This window comes from Manis pentadactyla, chromosome 13 (genome assembly GCF_030020395.1).
Source record: "Manis pentadactyla isolate mManPen7 chromosome 13, mManPen7.hap1, whole genome shotgun sequence".
NCBI lineage: Eukaryota > Metazoa > Chordata > Mammalia > Pholidota > Manidae > Manis > Manis pentadactyla.
In genome coordinates this window covers 103,320,441-103,338,205 of record NC_080031.1, presented here as the reverse complement: position 1 = coordinate 103,338,205, position 17,765 = coordinate 103,320,441, and the positions used below count along the sequence as shown (strand labels likewise).

The 17,765-nt window shown below is 44.7% G+C and overlaps 1 protein-coding gene across 7 annotated transcripts in view; it reads right to left on the bottom strand.

Annotated features, from left to right (window-relative positions):
• Positions 1–17,765, bottom strand: part of ARHGAP26 (Rho GTPase activating protein 26) — a 427,146-nt gene that overhangs the window by 55,060 nt on the left and 354,321 nt on the right. For all 7 annotated transcript variants that reach the window (XR_005026783.2, XM_057491033.1, XM_057491032.1 and 4 more), the window contains exon 20: positions 13,625–13,778. Coding sequence is in view for 6 of the 7 variants with exons in the window: in XM_057491033.1 (XP_057347016.1) it covers positions 13,625–13,778 (154 nt within the window). In the remaining variant the exon portion in view is untranslated. The remainder of the gene's footprint in view (positions 1–13,624; positions 13,779–17,765) is intronic.

Sequence of the window (17,765 nt, the reverse complement as noted above, 5' to 3'; positions counted from 1 at the left end):
GCTCTGAGATTTGAGGGGAGAGTATTTTTTAGTCTCTTTCTTCTGGAAAAGTGTCTTAAGCAGGAGGTATTTAGTAAATGCTTGCTAACTGACTAGGAAGGGATTGCCAGGTCAGACCCATCCTGGGTGCTGGTGGCAGTGAGGGCTCCCGGGTACAGGGGGGCTACAGCAACAAATATTCAACTGGTGGCACCCTATTCCAAAGCAACACAAAGCCTGCATTCCGCTGAGATTTAGGAAAGGCAGAGGATGGGCAAGAGTGGTTGGTGGCTGTTCTCCTGCTGATCGGTACTGCACTGCAGTCATTATTTGAGTCAGTGCTGGTCTAACTGCCGTTTGGGTGACTGCATTGGCCACGCTGGTCACTAACATGTGAATCTGGTCTCTGTTGGATCAGCATGTCCAGGATTCCCATGACTCCACTCCTTGAATCCTGGTCCCCTGCCAATTTATTTTCACTGTGACAATGGCACATGGTAAGTACCACCACAGGATGACTAAAGATACAGTTCTTCTGATCCCACTTTCACACGAAGGGTCGAGAGGAGACTGGGAAAGCAGATGTGAGTGTCAGCGGATGGAGGGCTGTCCCTCCCCCAAAGCAGACAGTTACGTGGCCTGCCTGCCGTGAGGTCTGCACTGTAAAGGGGCCCGTAAGGGAGGCTTCTTCCAAGGAAGAGGTGAAGTCAAGACGTTTGTTGGGGGATAAGAAATTATTCTCATGCTTCCGCCTTGGATTTCCCAGCGTTCCATCCGGGTTCTTCTGGGCAAAACACCAATGTCAGTGAGCTTTCACCTCCCTGGTCGGCGGTGTCTGACGTGACACGGGGCCGGCCTTGCTGATTTCATTCTCTCATTCTGTTCTCAATGCCCGCTGCCCTTATATTCTGGTCTGCAAGTTTCACCTGCCTAAATAACTTCTACAGAGGTGAAGAAAATAAACTGAACAGGGCTTTCCAACTTGCTCAAAACCTAAGATGGTTTCTCTCTTGAAGTCACTTCAGTCACTAAAAAACAAAAGACCTCTTTTTCATGAAAGTGTCTAATCACAAACAATATCACTTCTACCCTAACAATAAAAGCTGAAAAGGATTATAAAATTACTAAATTGTTCCTCTTTTCATTAGCATGAAGCAGGTGATCTTACTCTCTCTAGGAGGTAGGGGACAGTGATGAACACTAGTCATTTAAGCAGTGTGCCTGGGGTTACCAGGGCAACTGCTAATTATTATTGAGTAACTCTAGTTTATCTCTACAAAGGTCAGGAGTTAAGATTTTTCCATTATATATTGTGCTTTAAAATGAGGCTTTTAAAGGAAATTGGGCAGATAGCAGATGGAGAATGACAGATGAAGATCAGGTGGAAGAACTATATATAGCTCAAGAAAACCCAACTACTTAAATTTCACAATGTTGGTTGAGGGGATGGGGAGGAGTTCATGAATAGTTGCTCAATGTAAAAAATGACTTTCTGCTTTCGTAAGTTAGGGTTTCCCAAGTTAATAAGAAATCTGAAATCAGTTCGGTTGTAGGGGTCTAACTGGATCCATTCTACTTAGCAACTTGAGACAAATTTCCTCTCAAGCAAGAGTTACCATTTATAGGACTAACCTAGAGCCCTGCTCTCACCACCTGAGAGAGGAACCATCTGGCCATGGAATGAATGATGCGATCAGACCTAATTTCATTTAAAGCACCCTGAAAGCAACTGCTTGATAACAGGCCTTATACTTCAACCACTTTATAATCCAACCCCATCTTCCTCAGATCCTTAACTTATTGAGTATACAACAAATTTTAAGGGTTAAAAAAAAATTCTGCACTCACTTTAGCAGCAATACACTAAAAGTCAGAATGGCACAGAGATTAGCATGGCCCCTGTGCAGAATGATGACAAATCTGTGAAGCGTTTCATATTTTTCTGTATTTAAATCAAACCATCATGCTGTATGCCTTAAAGATATACAGTGATGATGTATGTCAATTATTTTTCAAAACTGGAAGAAATTTAAAAATAAAAGCACATGTATTAAAAAAAAATTCTTTCCCACAAAAAGATACGCCACACCTTTAAGAAGAGAATAAGAGAATGGTGGTCACAAAACTGAGCAAACCTATTTTCTGAGTTTTTGAAACGGAGTAATCAAAGCACGCCTATGTAAAAAAAAAAATCCCAACAGTACAAAAGGGTAGAAAGGGTAGTGTTGACAGGAAAAGCCGCCAGTATCCCTCCCACCACAGGTCGCTGTCCCATCTGTCTCCATCAGAGACAACCACAGATTCATTCCCCTGTATCTTTCCAGAAACATTACAGACATGTACGTACATCTCTCTGTATATATATGTAAGTAGGATCGTACAATGCACACTATTGGTTTTCAAACCTTGCCATGCATTGGAATCATCTAAGAAGCTTAAAAAAACGTTAAAACTCAGATCCCACCACAGATCAATAAACTCGGAGGCTTCAGGATGAGCCTAGCATTGGTGTCTTAAATCTTCGGCCTCCTGGTGGATGCTGACATGCAGCTGGGCTGAGAACCACGTTCCCTGTCCTGTGCCTTGCTTTCCCCTGTAATTTCCCTTTGCAGGGCGCTCCACACCAGCACATACGGAACGACCTCTGCTACACTGAGGAGTATTCTACTCTGTGGCTTGTGCAGGCAGTCCTTCATTCATGATGACCCCCTCTGGTCCCCACTTTGGCTTTTATAAATGATTGTGCAATATACATCCGTGCCGGACAGCACCCACTCCCAACCCGCCCTCTTCTCTGGGGGCTGACCAGCAAGGATTCCAGACATAGGGTTTCCCGTACCCTCTGACTTCCTGTTGGCTTCCCCAGGGGGAGCTCTGGCAGGAGGCGAGCAGGAGGGAGGAGAAGACAGAGGCACCTATTCCTGCTTCCTTCCTGAGAGGTCACCTCCACCTGGCCGAGTCCCTCCACCGAAGGTCCTTTCATGCTCACTCTGCACACTGCCCTCCCCTTCTGGGCTCTGGTGGCTGCTTTCTACTCAAGTCCCTACAGCTGAAGGATGGTGACCAGCTGGGGTGCTACCAGCCTTGGTTTACTGCAGTATCTCTTGCAATTCTCTTGCCCCACTCCTTTGTAAATAAACTGTCCTTGAATTATGCTATTTCCATTGTGCTGATGTTTCTACTTAGGATTCTAATACATTATCCTTGAATGGACCTCTTTGCCTTTATTTCTTTGTGGACAGTATCACCTTGGTTACCTCTGAAGATATAGCTTCTTTGCACAGGGCAGTAAGAGGAAATACGGTGGTTCTTAAAGCAGCTGTTTATCCATTTTCTGAGCATTTCTGACAACAGCCATACAGCAGCCCCATCACCTCTTCAATTTGTATGGAGTTTGAAAGGACACTGAAAAATGCCTTGGGGAGAACGCACTGCTGCCTTGAGGAGGAAGTCGGGAGGCGCTGCAAGGGCACCCGGCAGAGCACCTGGCAGAGCAAGCGCAGTGAGGGACTAAGATGCAGAACTGCAGGATGACTTTTTTCATAAAATACATTTTCTTCTTGCCATAACAACAGTCAGATTTACACAGAGGCATGGGCTGGAAAGGAGTCCCTAAGGCTAATTAACCCCCAGTGAGAACTTGGGATTGCAATTAGGTTCTAGTCTAATTAGCACGGTTCCAATTGGCTCCGCTCAGCAGAGAAACAGTGGGGTAGACGGTTGGACAAGGCTCCCAAGAGCAAACGCGGAAGCCTGCTGACCTTGTGCAGGTAGCTGGAAGTCTGTCTGGTAACGGGAGCGCTTCTACTCATTTCAGTGTATTTTGCTATTTGTAGTTAATGTAGTTTTAGGAGTTTTACTTCATTTAAAAATTATCTCAGTGTTTTTAATCATAGGTTGCTCTGTGTTATACCAGGATCAAACAAACTAAACACTGAGTGTCTATCTACTGCCACCACTGAAAGAAATCAACACTAGAGGTTTGTTCACTGGTAGAGCAGTGGCCTAAGAGCAAATAATGATAAAGGAATTTTAAAAAATCAGAGTGGCAACCAGTTTTTACTGACCACTTATTATGAACCAGGCCATTTCCTAAATGTTATGCAGGCAGGGGCTCTCTTGTTCCCTCCTGGCTCAAGCCAAAAGCTCTGTCCCCTCACTGTATCTCTCAATAAAAGCCTCTCCCTGGCTCTCCTAAAAAATGAATGAATAAATAAATGTTATGTAGGCATTACCTTATCTGACCTTCACAACAACCGTGAAGGTAGGTCTTACTACTATTATTATTATTATTACCATTTCACGTAAGAGGTTTAACTCAGGGCAAACAACATGCCCAAGTTTACACACTTAGGAAAGAGCAGAGCCAAGTACCAGGCCACGTAAGCTTTTCCCTACACCCGATCCCAAAACTTTTTGTACAGATATGACCCATTATAGCCTTCAGACAGCTATTTGTGGCCATAAATCTATGTATAAACCAAATCTCTGTTCTCTTGAAGGCTCAGTGCCATAAAAATACCATTCATTATGAGAAATATATTTCCCCCCTCAAAAGTGGAGTGTTGATTAACATTTCCCAAACTGTGGACTCCTGTTTTAAAGGGCTGAAGAGAAGCGCTGTAGAAAGCATCCTATGTGGTCAGATGCCCTTAGGAGATGAGGCATAACACACGCCCTTTGGGGAATCCACAGCGGACATGTTGAAGGCTCAGAAGTCCTCTAGTCAAGAATGTGCCGACTTCGGTGCAGCTCTTGCCTCTCCACACACACCCCTTCCTGCGTCAGTTTGGGGAGCACTGATTAGAAGTCTCATGTCTCCTCTCCATGGTGATGCCGATCCAGCACGTTCGGCATCACGTACGCTGAGCGCTGTTTTCCTATCAGTATAAGGGTCTTGATCGTCTCGTGCTGATGATACACACACAGGTGCTCAATAAAAATATGTTGGCCTGATGCACCCACCCCCTCCTGATTTGCAAAAAGCCGTGCATTTGCAGAGCAGCTGACTGGCTTCCTTGGGGAGCTGGATGGTGTAGCACCGGTGAGCTAAGTGGGTTCCTCCAAGAAGCTAACCCATCCGTCTTCTGCTGCATAAATTGTATTGATCTCTAAGCCCACGAACAGGGTGCTCTTCAGGCTCCACTACTGTCATCACTGCAGGGACAATCAGAGTGCCAGTGGCTTGCTGAGAGCTTTACAATGAGGTAAATCCTGATTTTATTCTTGTGGCAATCCATCAGCCTAATGTGCTACGATGATGGTCCTCAGACTTGAGCGTGTATCAGAATCACCTGCAGGGCTTATTAAACAGAGTGCTGGGCTGCCCATCCAGAAGTCTGGGGTGGGGCCTGAGAATGTGTATATCTATCTAACAGGCTCCCAGGAAGTGAAAATGCTGCTGGTCCCAGAAGCATGAGAACCACTGCACAGAGCTAAGAATCTGCCCTAGAAGACCAGAACAGTAGAGACCAAATGAAGCCTACAGGAGATCTTGCATGGTTTTCTAGGCTCTTAATGCAGAGAAGTGGTTAAAAATAACATCCTATCTAACCAGAAATGTGTTCCTAGCTAAATAAGCATCTGCTTTCCAGATTGACTAAAGGTTTAAAAAGCAGTACTTTAATATAATTTTAAGTTACCTGAATCTACCAATAAGATTCCCCCAAATTACATAACAGGGAGAGAAAGAATTCCAAATCTAACCGGAGTGAGAAAAATGGCATTTTAGAGTTCTTTCAAAGTTCCTTTACAGGTACAACAGTGCCAAAAGCCATGCCAAATCTTAAGTCTATTTCCTTCCCTAAAGATTCTACCAAAATTTGAGATTGAAAATGCCTAACACCTACTTACACATGTAAAATGCAGGGCTCTAGGGCATTTGAGGGCAGCTAAACTGACAATGAAATTCATTCATTCATATGTTTAATTAAACCCCAAGACTGTAGCATCTACTGTGTGTCATGGCAAATTTTGGGAAATCATTTTATATTATTTAGCAAGATTAATTAGTTTATAAACACAGCACAGACCCTTTATATGATTTTTAGCTCGTAAAGGGGGAAGAAAACAATATGCATGGAGGAAAACAGTTTTTTCATTTGTGACGATCACTGTGGCAGAAAACAGGGATGTGGCTAAGCGCCCGACCGGCGTCCGGCCCCACCTCCTCCCATGCCCCCTCTGCTGACGGGCTGTAGGGATCCGAGTGCCCCTGACAGCCTGGCCATTGGGAAAGAAATCCTGCTGCGTCCTGAAGTGTGAGGGCCGCCTTGGGCGATTCTTATGTGAAAAAAAGGACTGCGAGTAACCAAACACATTTATCCAATAAAAACCAGATGGGTCACCAGGCAGGAATCTCCACCCTCAACCCAGAGAAGCCAGCTGGGCTCCTGACTGGCGGGGGAGATCCCGGCTGGGGAACGGGAAAAGCTGACAGGAAGCCACTCAGAAAACAATCTCTGGAAACGTCAAGGGAACGTGGCCTGGTACCCAGAGGAGCTGCACCGTGGCGGGCCAAGGGGCCTGCGGGTGCAGCGGGGGTGCTTCGGGCTTTCCGAGGAGCAACCGTGAACTAGCACGCTGGAGCCACTGCGGAGGCTGTGCGGAGGCTCAGGAATAGGCACATGGTGCCTTGTGAAATGCCTTATGCTTTCAAGGTATTCCCCGCGATGGGGGAGGCCACCATGTTTTCAACTTAGACAGTCTAAAGAGACCATTTCTGCTTGGAGGTGGGTGAGAAACAGAATCCTCAACCTTTCAGGGAAAGATCCTCCACAGAACACCGACTCAACCACAAAGGAAAATTTCTTCTTTAAATCCCTGCATTCCAAAGAATGACAAAGATCACTGTAGTAAAATCCTAGTTGCCTGTCTGGGTGGGACCCTTTGGCATAAGCCAGCACTTAGATGGTATAACTAACTAACAACAAAAAAAAAGCCATTAATTATTGCTTGTCTGATGCATATTATTCATTTTGTGATTCATGGTCTCAATAAATAACAGCCACGCACACAGGTCGGCAGTTATCCCGTGTGATCTGTAGGTTTCCAAATCTTTCAGGAGCAGGTGTGCCTACCCTGCACTCTTGGTGTAAGTAAGGGGCAGCGACTGCCTCTCGAGGAGAAGTTCATGGTGCTGAATGTGTAAGTGGGAATAAGTAAGGGTGATCTCATTTAATCCTCACAAAACCTTTCTGAGGAGGGTGTGATCACCCTGTTTAGATGAGGAAACTGAGGCAGAAAGAACTAAAGTCCTTTGCCTTCTCCCCCCTTCAAAACTGTATGTCCTTGACCCTAGTTCTCTCCACACGACTTCTCAGCTCCTGACAGAGCAGATACTCCCGTTATCACTACTGCGTACAATCCATGAGAGCAGAATTATTAATTTTTTTTTTAGTCAGTGTATCTTCAGCACTCAGAGTAACAATACCCGGCCCACAGTAGTTCTTCAAACAATATTTGTTGAACGAACATTGACTGAATATGTAAAACATAGAATTTTAGAGGTATTTCTCAAGGCAAGTTTTCCCCCAGTTTTATCTGAGAGCAGCCGAATCAAATTCAGACGGCACCAGCCGTGCTTCAGAGCAACAGCTCTGCCTGGAAGCAGGCCGTGTTTACCCTCCGAATTCCAGGCACTGTTCTCTCGCCTCTCACTGGCCACGAACACTGGACAGGACAGTTGACTCTGGCAGAATCTGAAGGCGTCTGGCACACACACACATCTTTTAGGTCACCAGAAATAACTTGGAAATGCATGTGTGTGTGTGTTAAGCAGAAAGGACGAGAAGAATTAGTTTTATTTATAAGGCTACTGGGCAGTTATTTTTTGGGGGTGGGGACCCCTTAGGCGGGGTGGACAGCAAGGCCAGGTTCCTCCCTGGTAATCATGTCCCTCCCCAGACTTCTTTCAATCTTAACCTCCCTACCCCAGCGGTCTGAAGAAATCATTCACCTAGCAGTTTTTAATTTGGGGGAATTACTGTGGTATCTTATGTCCCCAGTGGGACATCCCCTGCCTTCTTTCTCAATATTTGTTTACTTCCTCTTTAAAAATTACTATCTTCCAGGAAGGCGGTGGCAGGGCGCTAACCACTGGTCACTGTGAGAGAAGAGAGTGACTTGTGTTTCTGCAGTCTTTTGTAAAGGCACCCATCAAACAATCTCTGTTCTTAGAGACAGGTCACCAACCCCACTTCTTACACCACAGGGAGTAGAGAGATGGGCATATTCAGGCCAAGGACTGGCACCAGGCCGTCTCTGTTGGTGCCAGGATAAAGACCTGGGACCTCCTGCTTCCCGTGCCAGGCTTCGGCCTGTCTTTCTCATTGCCGCAGCTATCAGCTATGGGTTTTATTTTGTTTCTTAACTTCTTAGAATCTCGTTTATGAGTCATTTTCTTTCAAAGAAGATTTTGAAAATTGAGAGGCTAGTCTCCATGCTGCCGCTGCTCTTCAGCAAGAACCCCCCGCTCCCCAGGCAGCCCAGCCCAGCCCAAGGCAGCTGGGGTCACTCCAAGATCACAGATGCACAGGCTTGGGGCAGGAACTACTGCTGAATAACTGGCCTCGACTCAGTGGCTTCTAACAACCACACTGATTAGTTTCTCCTGAATCGGTGGGTCGATTGTGCAGCTTTTCTGTTGGTCTTTCCTGGACTCAGGTGGCTGCATTCACCTGGCTGGTGGCCTGGGCTTTTCCCACGGCAGCTGGGCAGGATGGGAAGCTGCAAGGCCTTGTGGCCTGGGCTTGCAGGTCACACAACATCACTTCCACTACATTCTAACGGACAAATCAAGTGAGAGGCTGAAGGCCAGCCTAGATTCAAGGCCTCCACCTCTAAACGGGAGGGGCTGCAAATATTCTTTGGCCATATTTTATCTATCACAGGCTGAAAGGCAGGAGATATAAGAGAGCGAAGCAGGCCAGTAGAGAGGACTGGACCTGTGACCAAATTTTCTACCTTGCATAAGCAACTAGAAATCTAGATTTCAGAAGAGATGTATTAATAGACTTTATTTTTGGGGTTGTTTTAGGGTCACAGAAAAATTGCTCAAAATAACTTAGAGTTTCTATAAACCTTACCCACTCTGCAAGTTTCTCCTTTAACCTGAACATCTTTTACTAGTTTGGTACATTTGTTACAAATGATGTACCAATACTGATATACTGACACATTATTATCAAATAAAATCCATAGTTTACTTGAGTGCCTTCTTAGCTAAGTAGGCAGCGCATCAGTCTCATGCATAGTTTACAGATTCATTCTTCACAAAACTGCTGTGGGTTTTACAGGCTTTAACAGATGCGTGTCTTATACCTACTATCACAGTTGTCACACAGAATAGTATCCCTGCCCTAAAAATGCCCTGTGCTCCACCTACTCACCCTCCTGCCCACTATTTTACTTTTTTACTGACTATAGTTTTGTCTTGTCTAGAGTGTCATACAGTTGATACCATACCATATTGTAGTCTTTCAGAGAGGCTTCTTTCACTTAATAATATGCATCGAAGGTTCATCCATGTCCTTTCATGACTTCATAGCTTGTTTCTTTCTATCAATGAATAATATCCCATTGTCTGGATGTACCATTGTTTGTTTATCCAATTCACCTACTAAAGAACATTTTGGTTGCTTCCAAGTTTTGGCAATTATGAATAAAGCTACTATAAACATTTGTGGGCAGGTTTCTCTGTGGACATAAGTTTTTAACTGATTTGGGTAAACACCTAGGAGTGTGACTGCTGGATCGTGTCATATGGTAAGTCTATGTTTAGCTTTCTAAGAAACTACCAAATCGCGTTTCCAAGTGGCTGTCTCATTCTGCACTCCCACCAGCACTGCATGGGAGTTCCTGTGGCTCCACATTCGCACCAGCACCTGGTGTCATTGCTTTGGATTTTAGTCATTCTAATAGGTGTGTGCAAATATCTCATTATTATCATTTGTAATTCCTTAAAGACATAAGATGTTGAGCATCTTTTCATATGCTTATTTGCACCTGTATGTCTTCTTTGGCAAGGTGACCATTCAGTTTTTAACCGGGTTCTTTGTTTACTTATTAATAGAGTTTTAAGAGTTTTTTATTTTAGTTACTGGTCCTTTATCGGATACATGTTTTGCAAATATTTTCTCCTAGTCTGTGGCTTGGCTTTTCATTCTCTTAGTAGTGTCTTTTGCAGAACAGAAGTTTTTAACCTAAATGAAGTCCAATTTAGCAATTCTTTTTCATGGATTATGCTTCTGGTGTTTTATCTAAATAGTCATGGCCAAACCCAAGGTCACCTAGATTTTCTCCTGTGTTAACTTCTATAAGTTTTATAGCTTTTTACTTTACATTTAGATCTATGATCTATTTTGAGTAAATGTGAAAGGTGTCAGGTCTGTGTCTATATTTAGTCTTTTGCATGTGGATGTCTAGTTGTTCCAGCATGAAGTCTGGGTTTTTGTGTGGAGTGTCCTGATTTTAAAGGCTGCCTCAGTATTGTTTTGGTGGGAGTAGCGCAGGAGGAGCTTAAATGTTCCTCTCCAGCCACGTGTCTGCAGGCTGTTCTTCCCCCATCCTGGATCATCTCTGCTTTTCTAATGACCCTTATTGGAATGTTGTTCATCCACCCACATAGTATATTTTGTCTTTCTACCTTTCCCAGTGCTCTGACTGGTGAATATACCCAACAGATATTCAGTTAACGGTTGTTGAACTCTAAATGCACTTAAGAGCATTAAGTCCCATTTAGTACTACCACGTACCACCGTCTCCTCAGCCAGACTGTCAACTACTGGGGAGGCCAGGAACCTTCTTTTTCTCATTTACTCCAAGTTACTTAGCATAAATCTGGGCACAAAACAGAGCAGCAAAACTTGCTGACAATTTTAAGCTATTTTGGTCCTATCTTACCAAGCGTCCTCTGATCTGCAGGAGAGACAACCACTCCAGGAGGTCTAGCTGAGGACCTGCTGAGGGGTTAAACCCTGTGGCCTTGCCCTGGCATGGCTAGTAATGGGGGCATTTCTAATTCTGGTGCCTAATTTAACATTATGCCCACACAAGCAAGAGGGCTCTGACCTCCTTGGAGAATTAGTTAAGATTCACCAATGAGACAGCAAACTGTGGTTTCTGAGGCACCAAAGGCTGCGGAATCAAAAACGTGTTTCTTGCATTATGACTGTTATAGGGTCATAATGATCACTGCAGTCATTATGAAAATAATGAAAAACAAATGAATGAAATAAAAAGAACTGACAGTTTCCTGGTGGCTGTTTCCCACCCTTTGTCTACTGCATTGTCAAGCTGATGGTAAACCCCCACCCCCGACTTGGTTTTTTGTTTTTGTCTGTGTCATTCAGCATCCCCAGTGACGGGCCTCTGTGCACTGCCAAGTGACCAGCGATGGAGGACATGACGGGGAGCAGGGCTGAGGCTGAGGCCCGAGCGGCCTGGGCTGGCTGGGACCGGGCCTCAGCCCAAGGCACACATGCCCTCAGGCCTCTCACAATCCCTCTGCCCAGGGGCAGTGCTGTGGCTTCAGTTCACCAGGACTACCCAGCTTCTGACTGGGGTCCCCGCAGGCAGACCCACGGCAGAAAAACCCGCAGAGGCACAAACTGGGGCACACCACCCCACTGCCCTGGGTTTCGGGAAGAGCTGCGGAACCTGCCGCAGGCTGAGGGAGCCTTCGGCGCAGCCCTCCTTCAGGGCGGGGCAAACTCGTGTCAGCGCTGTTTCCACCTCCAGAAGCTCAGAGGCGTCAGACATTCCCTCGGCATGGAAGCTCAGCAGTTTTGTTGGGAATGCGCCCACACCCCGACCTCCAACCCTTCTCCAAAGGCAAACAGGAGAAACTATGCCTGGCAGCACCATCCACCCCGGGAAGGCCCCCCGAATCTGCAGCAGACAGGGGACAACCCCTGCAGGTGGCATCAAGTGGGCAGAGTGACCCCCAGTGTTTTTTTTTTTTTATGTGCAACAAATCATGTCTAGATAACTGAAAAATAAAATCCCAAGCCCCTCCTCCAGGATATGTTTAAAACACATCCCCCCTTCTCTGCTTAGTCGCCGAGGCAGCCTCTGTGGCCACAATGCACTCTGGTGGCTCAGGGGGCCCCCCCGCAACCAGCCACTGAAAACAGGGAGCGGAGACCCCTGCTGGCTGATGTCGGGGGTGCTAAGCCACCTGGGCTGGAACTTCAAACTTGCTCATGCTGAGCAATAAATAACCCCAGCAACTGAAAGGTTCAGAGGTTTAAACAAAATGGAAAAAAACCAGACCTAGAATCTCCTTAAGGTCTAGGAGTGCCTGAGAAAGCCAGACAGCAAGGGAGGGAGGCTCCACCGGCAGGACGGGCCCTGCAGAACCAGGAGAGACTCGCTGCCCGCGAGCTGAACCGGCTCCATCACTGTGCGCTCCGACGGCACTGGTCTACTTCTTGATGAACAAACACATCATCTACCAAACAGCAGGTAAGCAATTCAACTTCCCGATTATCAAGGTAGGATTTAAAGTTGCCAACAACTAAAAAGACGCCTGACTTTCTCATGTACAATATCATCTTACGCTGTTGTGGCATTTGCAGTAAAAGTACCTCTAAAGTCCATTTCACGGTCATTTTTCCTACCAAGCCTTAATATCCCTTAGTCCCTTCTACAGCAAAGTGGTTGGGCTCGTTCTGAAGATCTCTAAGCACCTTGAAGAGACAGAATGGCAGGGTGTGATCGTGCAACCAGGCCCTGCAGAGGGGCACCCAAAATTCTGACATCCTGGTGTCTCCTCAGGTGAAACTGCCACCCTGAAAGCACTCTGTGTCCAAACCTCGAACTGAGGCCACCAGAGGATGGAAAAATCAACCCTGCTTTTTCCGGGTCTTATACAACTGTAGCCTGGGAGTTTGGCTGTTGTGGTCGTGGCTTCACATTCTTGCTGCAAACGCTCCAGTTGACAAGATTTACGGGATGGTCTGAAGAAGTATGGTAAGCCATGTGGGACAAAACCATAAGACAGAACTTTCTGGCCCTAGCGGAGTAGATCTAGCTTCCATGGAGGACTGGACAAGAAACCCCAAAATTGTCTGTTTTGGCTATGGGTGCTCAATCTCCAGGAATGGAGCAACACGTGTTCTTCTCTCTCATACCGTCTGGTACGGGATCACAAGCATGCTGACGTTTGAGGATCTGAAGTCTCGAAGGGCTACTGGGGGACTCTTCTTTCATAAGTGGACACAGAGGTAGCGCTGAACATTCTCAACAGAGGGAGGAAGGAAACTGAGACAACATGAATGAGCCATACAGACTTGGCTACTGGTCTTCTGAACTACTACAGTGCCTGGGTGTTTGTAAAACTAAAAGAAATTGCTTTCCATGCCCAGCAGCCAGCACAGGCAACAGCCATCACAAAAGCCATCTCAGCAGGATGGTAAATCAAAGATCACCAAGGCCAAGAAGCAGTGTATTAAGAATAACAATTCCCCTTTGAGATGATGATGCTTAAAAAACCCGTAACAAATGAGCCAAGCTTCAAGTGTAGGGAGAAGGTTTAAATCACACTCATGGGACAAAGCTCAAGGTCAGATGGGTGGGAGACCAGATCCTGGGCAGAACAGCTGGCCGACGGCCTACCGCGCGGGCCACCGGACGGCACACTTACAGTGAGTTGGGCCGCGTGGGTTTGAGCACATGCAGGTCTGGGTCGCTGGAGTTCATGTTGGGCTGTAAGCTGCTGCTGGAATTAAGGATGCTGTTCGTATTCGATGAGACGACAGATTCCAAACTGGAGTTGATGATGCTGTTTCTTTGTTCCTCTGGGGGAAAAAAGGCCACAAGCCCCTATTAATATTATTTCACAGGGATAGCCTGTTCCTATCTGTACTAAAATTTACAAATAATGAGATTGGATTGAGATCTCTGGTTACAATGGGGCAAAGAAAAGGAGACGGGAAAAGGTAAGTATTACAACTGGGAAAGGAAGAGTGAAAGGGGAACAGGTGTCTTGAAACTCTACAGCAAAACCCTCTCCTCAGCTTGACATGACATACTTTCCTTTAAAACGACCGGCCTATTTCCTAAGCGTGGTCCGACTACTGCACCACAGACTGTCTCTTCTTTTGACTGGCAGATGGTTAAAACATACAGCAGCCTTCATAGACCCCTTGCATTCAACCAGATCCTCCTGTTTTTGAATTTACCTTTGATTCTAAATAATTCGCCTTTTATTCTAAAACTCCTACCCCCAGTATGGTCTTGACTGCCCAGGCCTTGACTGAGCGCCAGTTCTAGAGCCCCCCACCGTGGAACAGCTGCTATTTGGCCATGGACTTCCTATGACTCTTCAGTCTGAATTCCCAGGCATCCCCTCTGGGTTGTCTCTAGCTCCATGTACCTGACGTTTAGCTTCAAGGTAGTTCTTCCACAAACAGATCTGTAAGGGCTACAGAATAGTCTGCTTATGAAAAACTGAGTCCACAATCCAAGCAGTCATATTAATGCTTGGGAGAGATTACTCGGCCAGGAGGGAGAAAACCTGAGTTCTTTTCAAGACTCCACCCATGACTGATGTGGCCTCGGGCGATTTTCACTCACTCTCTGTTTCGTGGTTAATGCATCCGTAAAATGGGGAGAATGACAGGAGCCTTGCACAGCTCGAGGGGCTGGCCTGAGGATCCAGTGGGATCATACACAAGAATGCTTTCTATAAATTTCAGAACATTCCTCAAAGGAAAAAACCTTCTGTTTCTTCCCATCCTTAAAAACTTGGAACCATGCGCGGAAGAAAACATTTTTGGGATGATTTAGCTGCATGGTACAGGCACTACTGCGAGAGCCAAATATTAAGACTCAGAATGTCACTCTTCCACGTTCATAACAGACATACTGTATTGAAATCAACTGAAGTTTCAGACAATCAATTAACTTATCAAAAAATATCCTGCCTGGGTTCATCCTCACTGGACCTTTTCGAAATGAGCCAGAGGTATACCATTTCCCTAAAAAGACAGCCTAGGTGTACTAACATGGCAGCTTGGTAGAGGTTGACATTTGAACTCAGGCATTTTAGTCAATAAAGGGGGTGATGTCATGATCAAAAAATGCTTTTCCCTTTGAACTAGTCGTGTGGAAAAATGCATTATGTTTATGAAATGATGTTGCAGTAATCTTCACATTAAATGCACACACACAGCACCCCCACCCGCCCCCCCCAAAAAAACCCTCCTATCTTGGGGCATTCTCAATGCCATGTCTAAAGCTCTATAGAAGAGTTAAAAACAGTATGAGGCTATTGGGAGATTCCTGAACTCTAAGTAGATTTTTAAAAAGATTATCATGTTGATTCCTGAGATTTATAACTATTCATATTTCAAGAGCTCAAGTTCCAAACAGAAACAACAACAAAGAAAGACCAAAAGAGTCACACTGAGCCAAGAGGGGGACCCACAGGGCCTGCAAAGGGGAACTTGCTAAAGAAAAACAACTCCAGAATTACATAACTAGGGGATCATTGAGGGAATGGATATGGCACTTATCAGTATGAATCAGCATAAGAAAAATTTTCCTTTGCACAAAATACTCACATCAAAAATCCTAAAAGACTGTGAGAAGTCCAAGACCACCACATAAAAACAGGGAGGCAAACATAACATTTCTTGAGGATTCAGTGGAGACATTTTCTGCTTAATATGGAAGGTGAGATGAGTAGTTTTATTAAATTTAGTTTGAAGTCAAGTTGTTTGACATAACTCTCTAAACTCATAGGAAGTAGAAGAGTACACCTATAGCTCCTATTTCTCTTGTGATTATATTTACTTGTCTATGAGGGCTATGATTCTATAATTAAACACAACTACCCCCAAAGTCAATCAAGGGATAGACAAAGAGTACAGAATATGATACCTAATATATAAAGAATGGAGGAGGAAGAAAAAGGAGGGAAAAAAATGAACCTTGAGATTGTGTTTGTAACAACATACTCAGTTAAGTTAGACTGTTAGATAGTAAGGAAGTCACCCTTGAACTTTTGGTAACCACAAATCTAAAGCCTGCCATGGCAATAAGTACACACCTATCGATAATCACCCTAAATGCAAATGGTCTGAATGCACTAATCAAAAGACAGAGTCATTGAACGTATAAAAAAACAAGACCTGTCTGTATGCTGCCTACAAGAGACTCACTTCAAACCCAAAGACATACACAGACTAAAAGTGAAGGGATGGAAAAGATATTTCATGCAACTAATAGGGAGAAAAAAGCAGGCATTGCAGTACCGGTACCAGACAAAATAGACTTCAAAACAAAGAAAGTAACAAGAGATAAAGAAGGACATTACATAATGATAAAGGGGTCAGTCCAACAAGAGGATATAACCATTATAAATATCTATGAACCCAACACAGGACCACTTACACATGTGAAACAAATACTAACAGAATTAAAGGGGGAAATAGAATGCAATGCATTCATTTTAGGAGACTTCAACACACCACTCACTCCTAAGGCCAGATCAACCAGACAGAAAATAAGTAAGGAGACAGAGGCACTGAACAACACATTAGAACAGTTGGACCTAACAGATATCTACAGAACACTCCACCCAAAAGCAGCAGGATACACATTCTTCTCAAGTGCACATGGAATATTCTCAAGGATAGATCACACACTAGGCCAGAAAAAGAGCCTCAGCAAATTCAAAAACACTGAAATTGTACCAACCAGCTTCTCAGACCACAAAGGTATAAAACTAATAAATTATGCAAAGAAAACAAAAAAGCCTACAAACATATGGAGGCTTAACAACATGCTCCTAAATAATCAATGGATCAATGACCAAATTAAACAGAGATCAAGCAATATATGGAGACAAATAACAACAATAACTTAACATAGCAAAATCTGTGGGATGCACCAAAGGTCATGCTAAGAGGTAAGTATACTGCAATACAGGCTTCCTCAAGAAAGAAGAACAATCCCATATGAACAGTCTAAACTCATAATTAATGAAACTAGAAAAAGAAGAACAAATGAGGCCCAAAGTCAGTAGAAGGAGGGAAATAACAAAGATTAGAGCAGAAATAAATAAAATCAAGAAGAGTAAAACAATAGAAGGAAGCCATGAAAGCAGGAGCTGGTTCTTTGAGAAAATAAACAAAATAAATAGCCCCCTAGCCAGACTTATCAAGAAAAAAAGAGAGTCTAACACATAAGCAGAATCAGAAATGAGAAAGGAAAAATCACTACAGACACAACAGAAATACAAAGAATTACTAGAGAATACTATGAAAAATTATATGGTAACAAACAGCATAACCTAGAAGAAATAGACAACTTTATAGAAAAATACAACCTTCCAAGGCTGTCCCAGGAAGAAACAGAAAATCTGAACAGACCAATTACCAGCAACAAAATTGAATTGGTAATCAAAAAACTACCTAAGACACCCCAGTCCCCTGACAGATGAGCCCCTCGGCGTTCTGCTGTGTGGCCTCACATTGCATGGCCTGCCTCCTCCTCTTGGTAACTAAAGCATGCACTTAAGATTCTACAAAGTAGAAGGGGGCGGAAGATGGCGGCGTGAGTAGAGCAGCGGAAATCTCCTCCCAAAACAACATATATCTATGAAAATATAACTAAGACAACCCTTCCTAGAATAAAGATCAGAGGACACAGGACAATATCCAGACCACATCCACACCTGAGAGAACCCAGCGCCTCGCGAAGGGGGTAAGATACAAGCCCCGCCCCCGCGGGAGCCGAGCGCCCCTCCCCCCAGCTCCCGGCGGGAGAAGAGCAGGCAG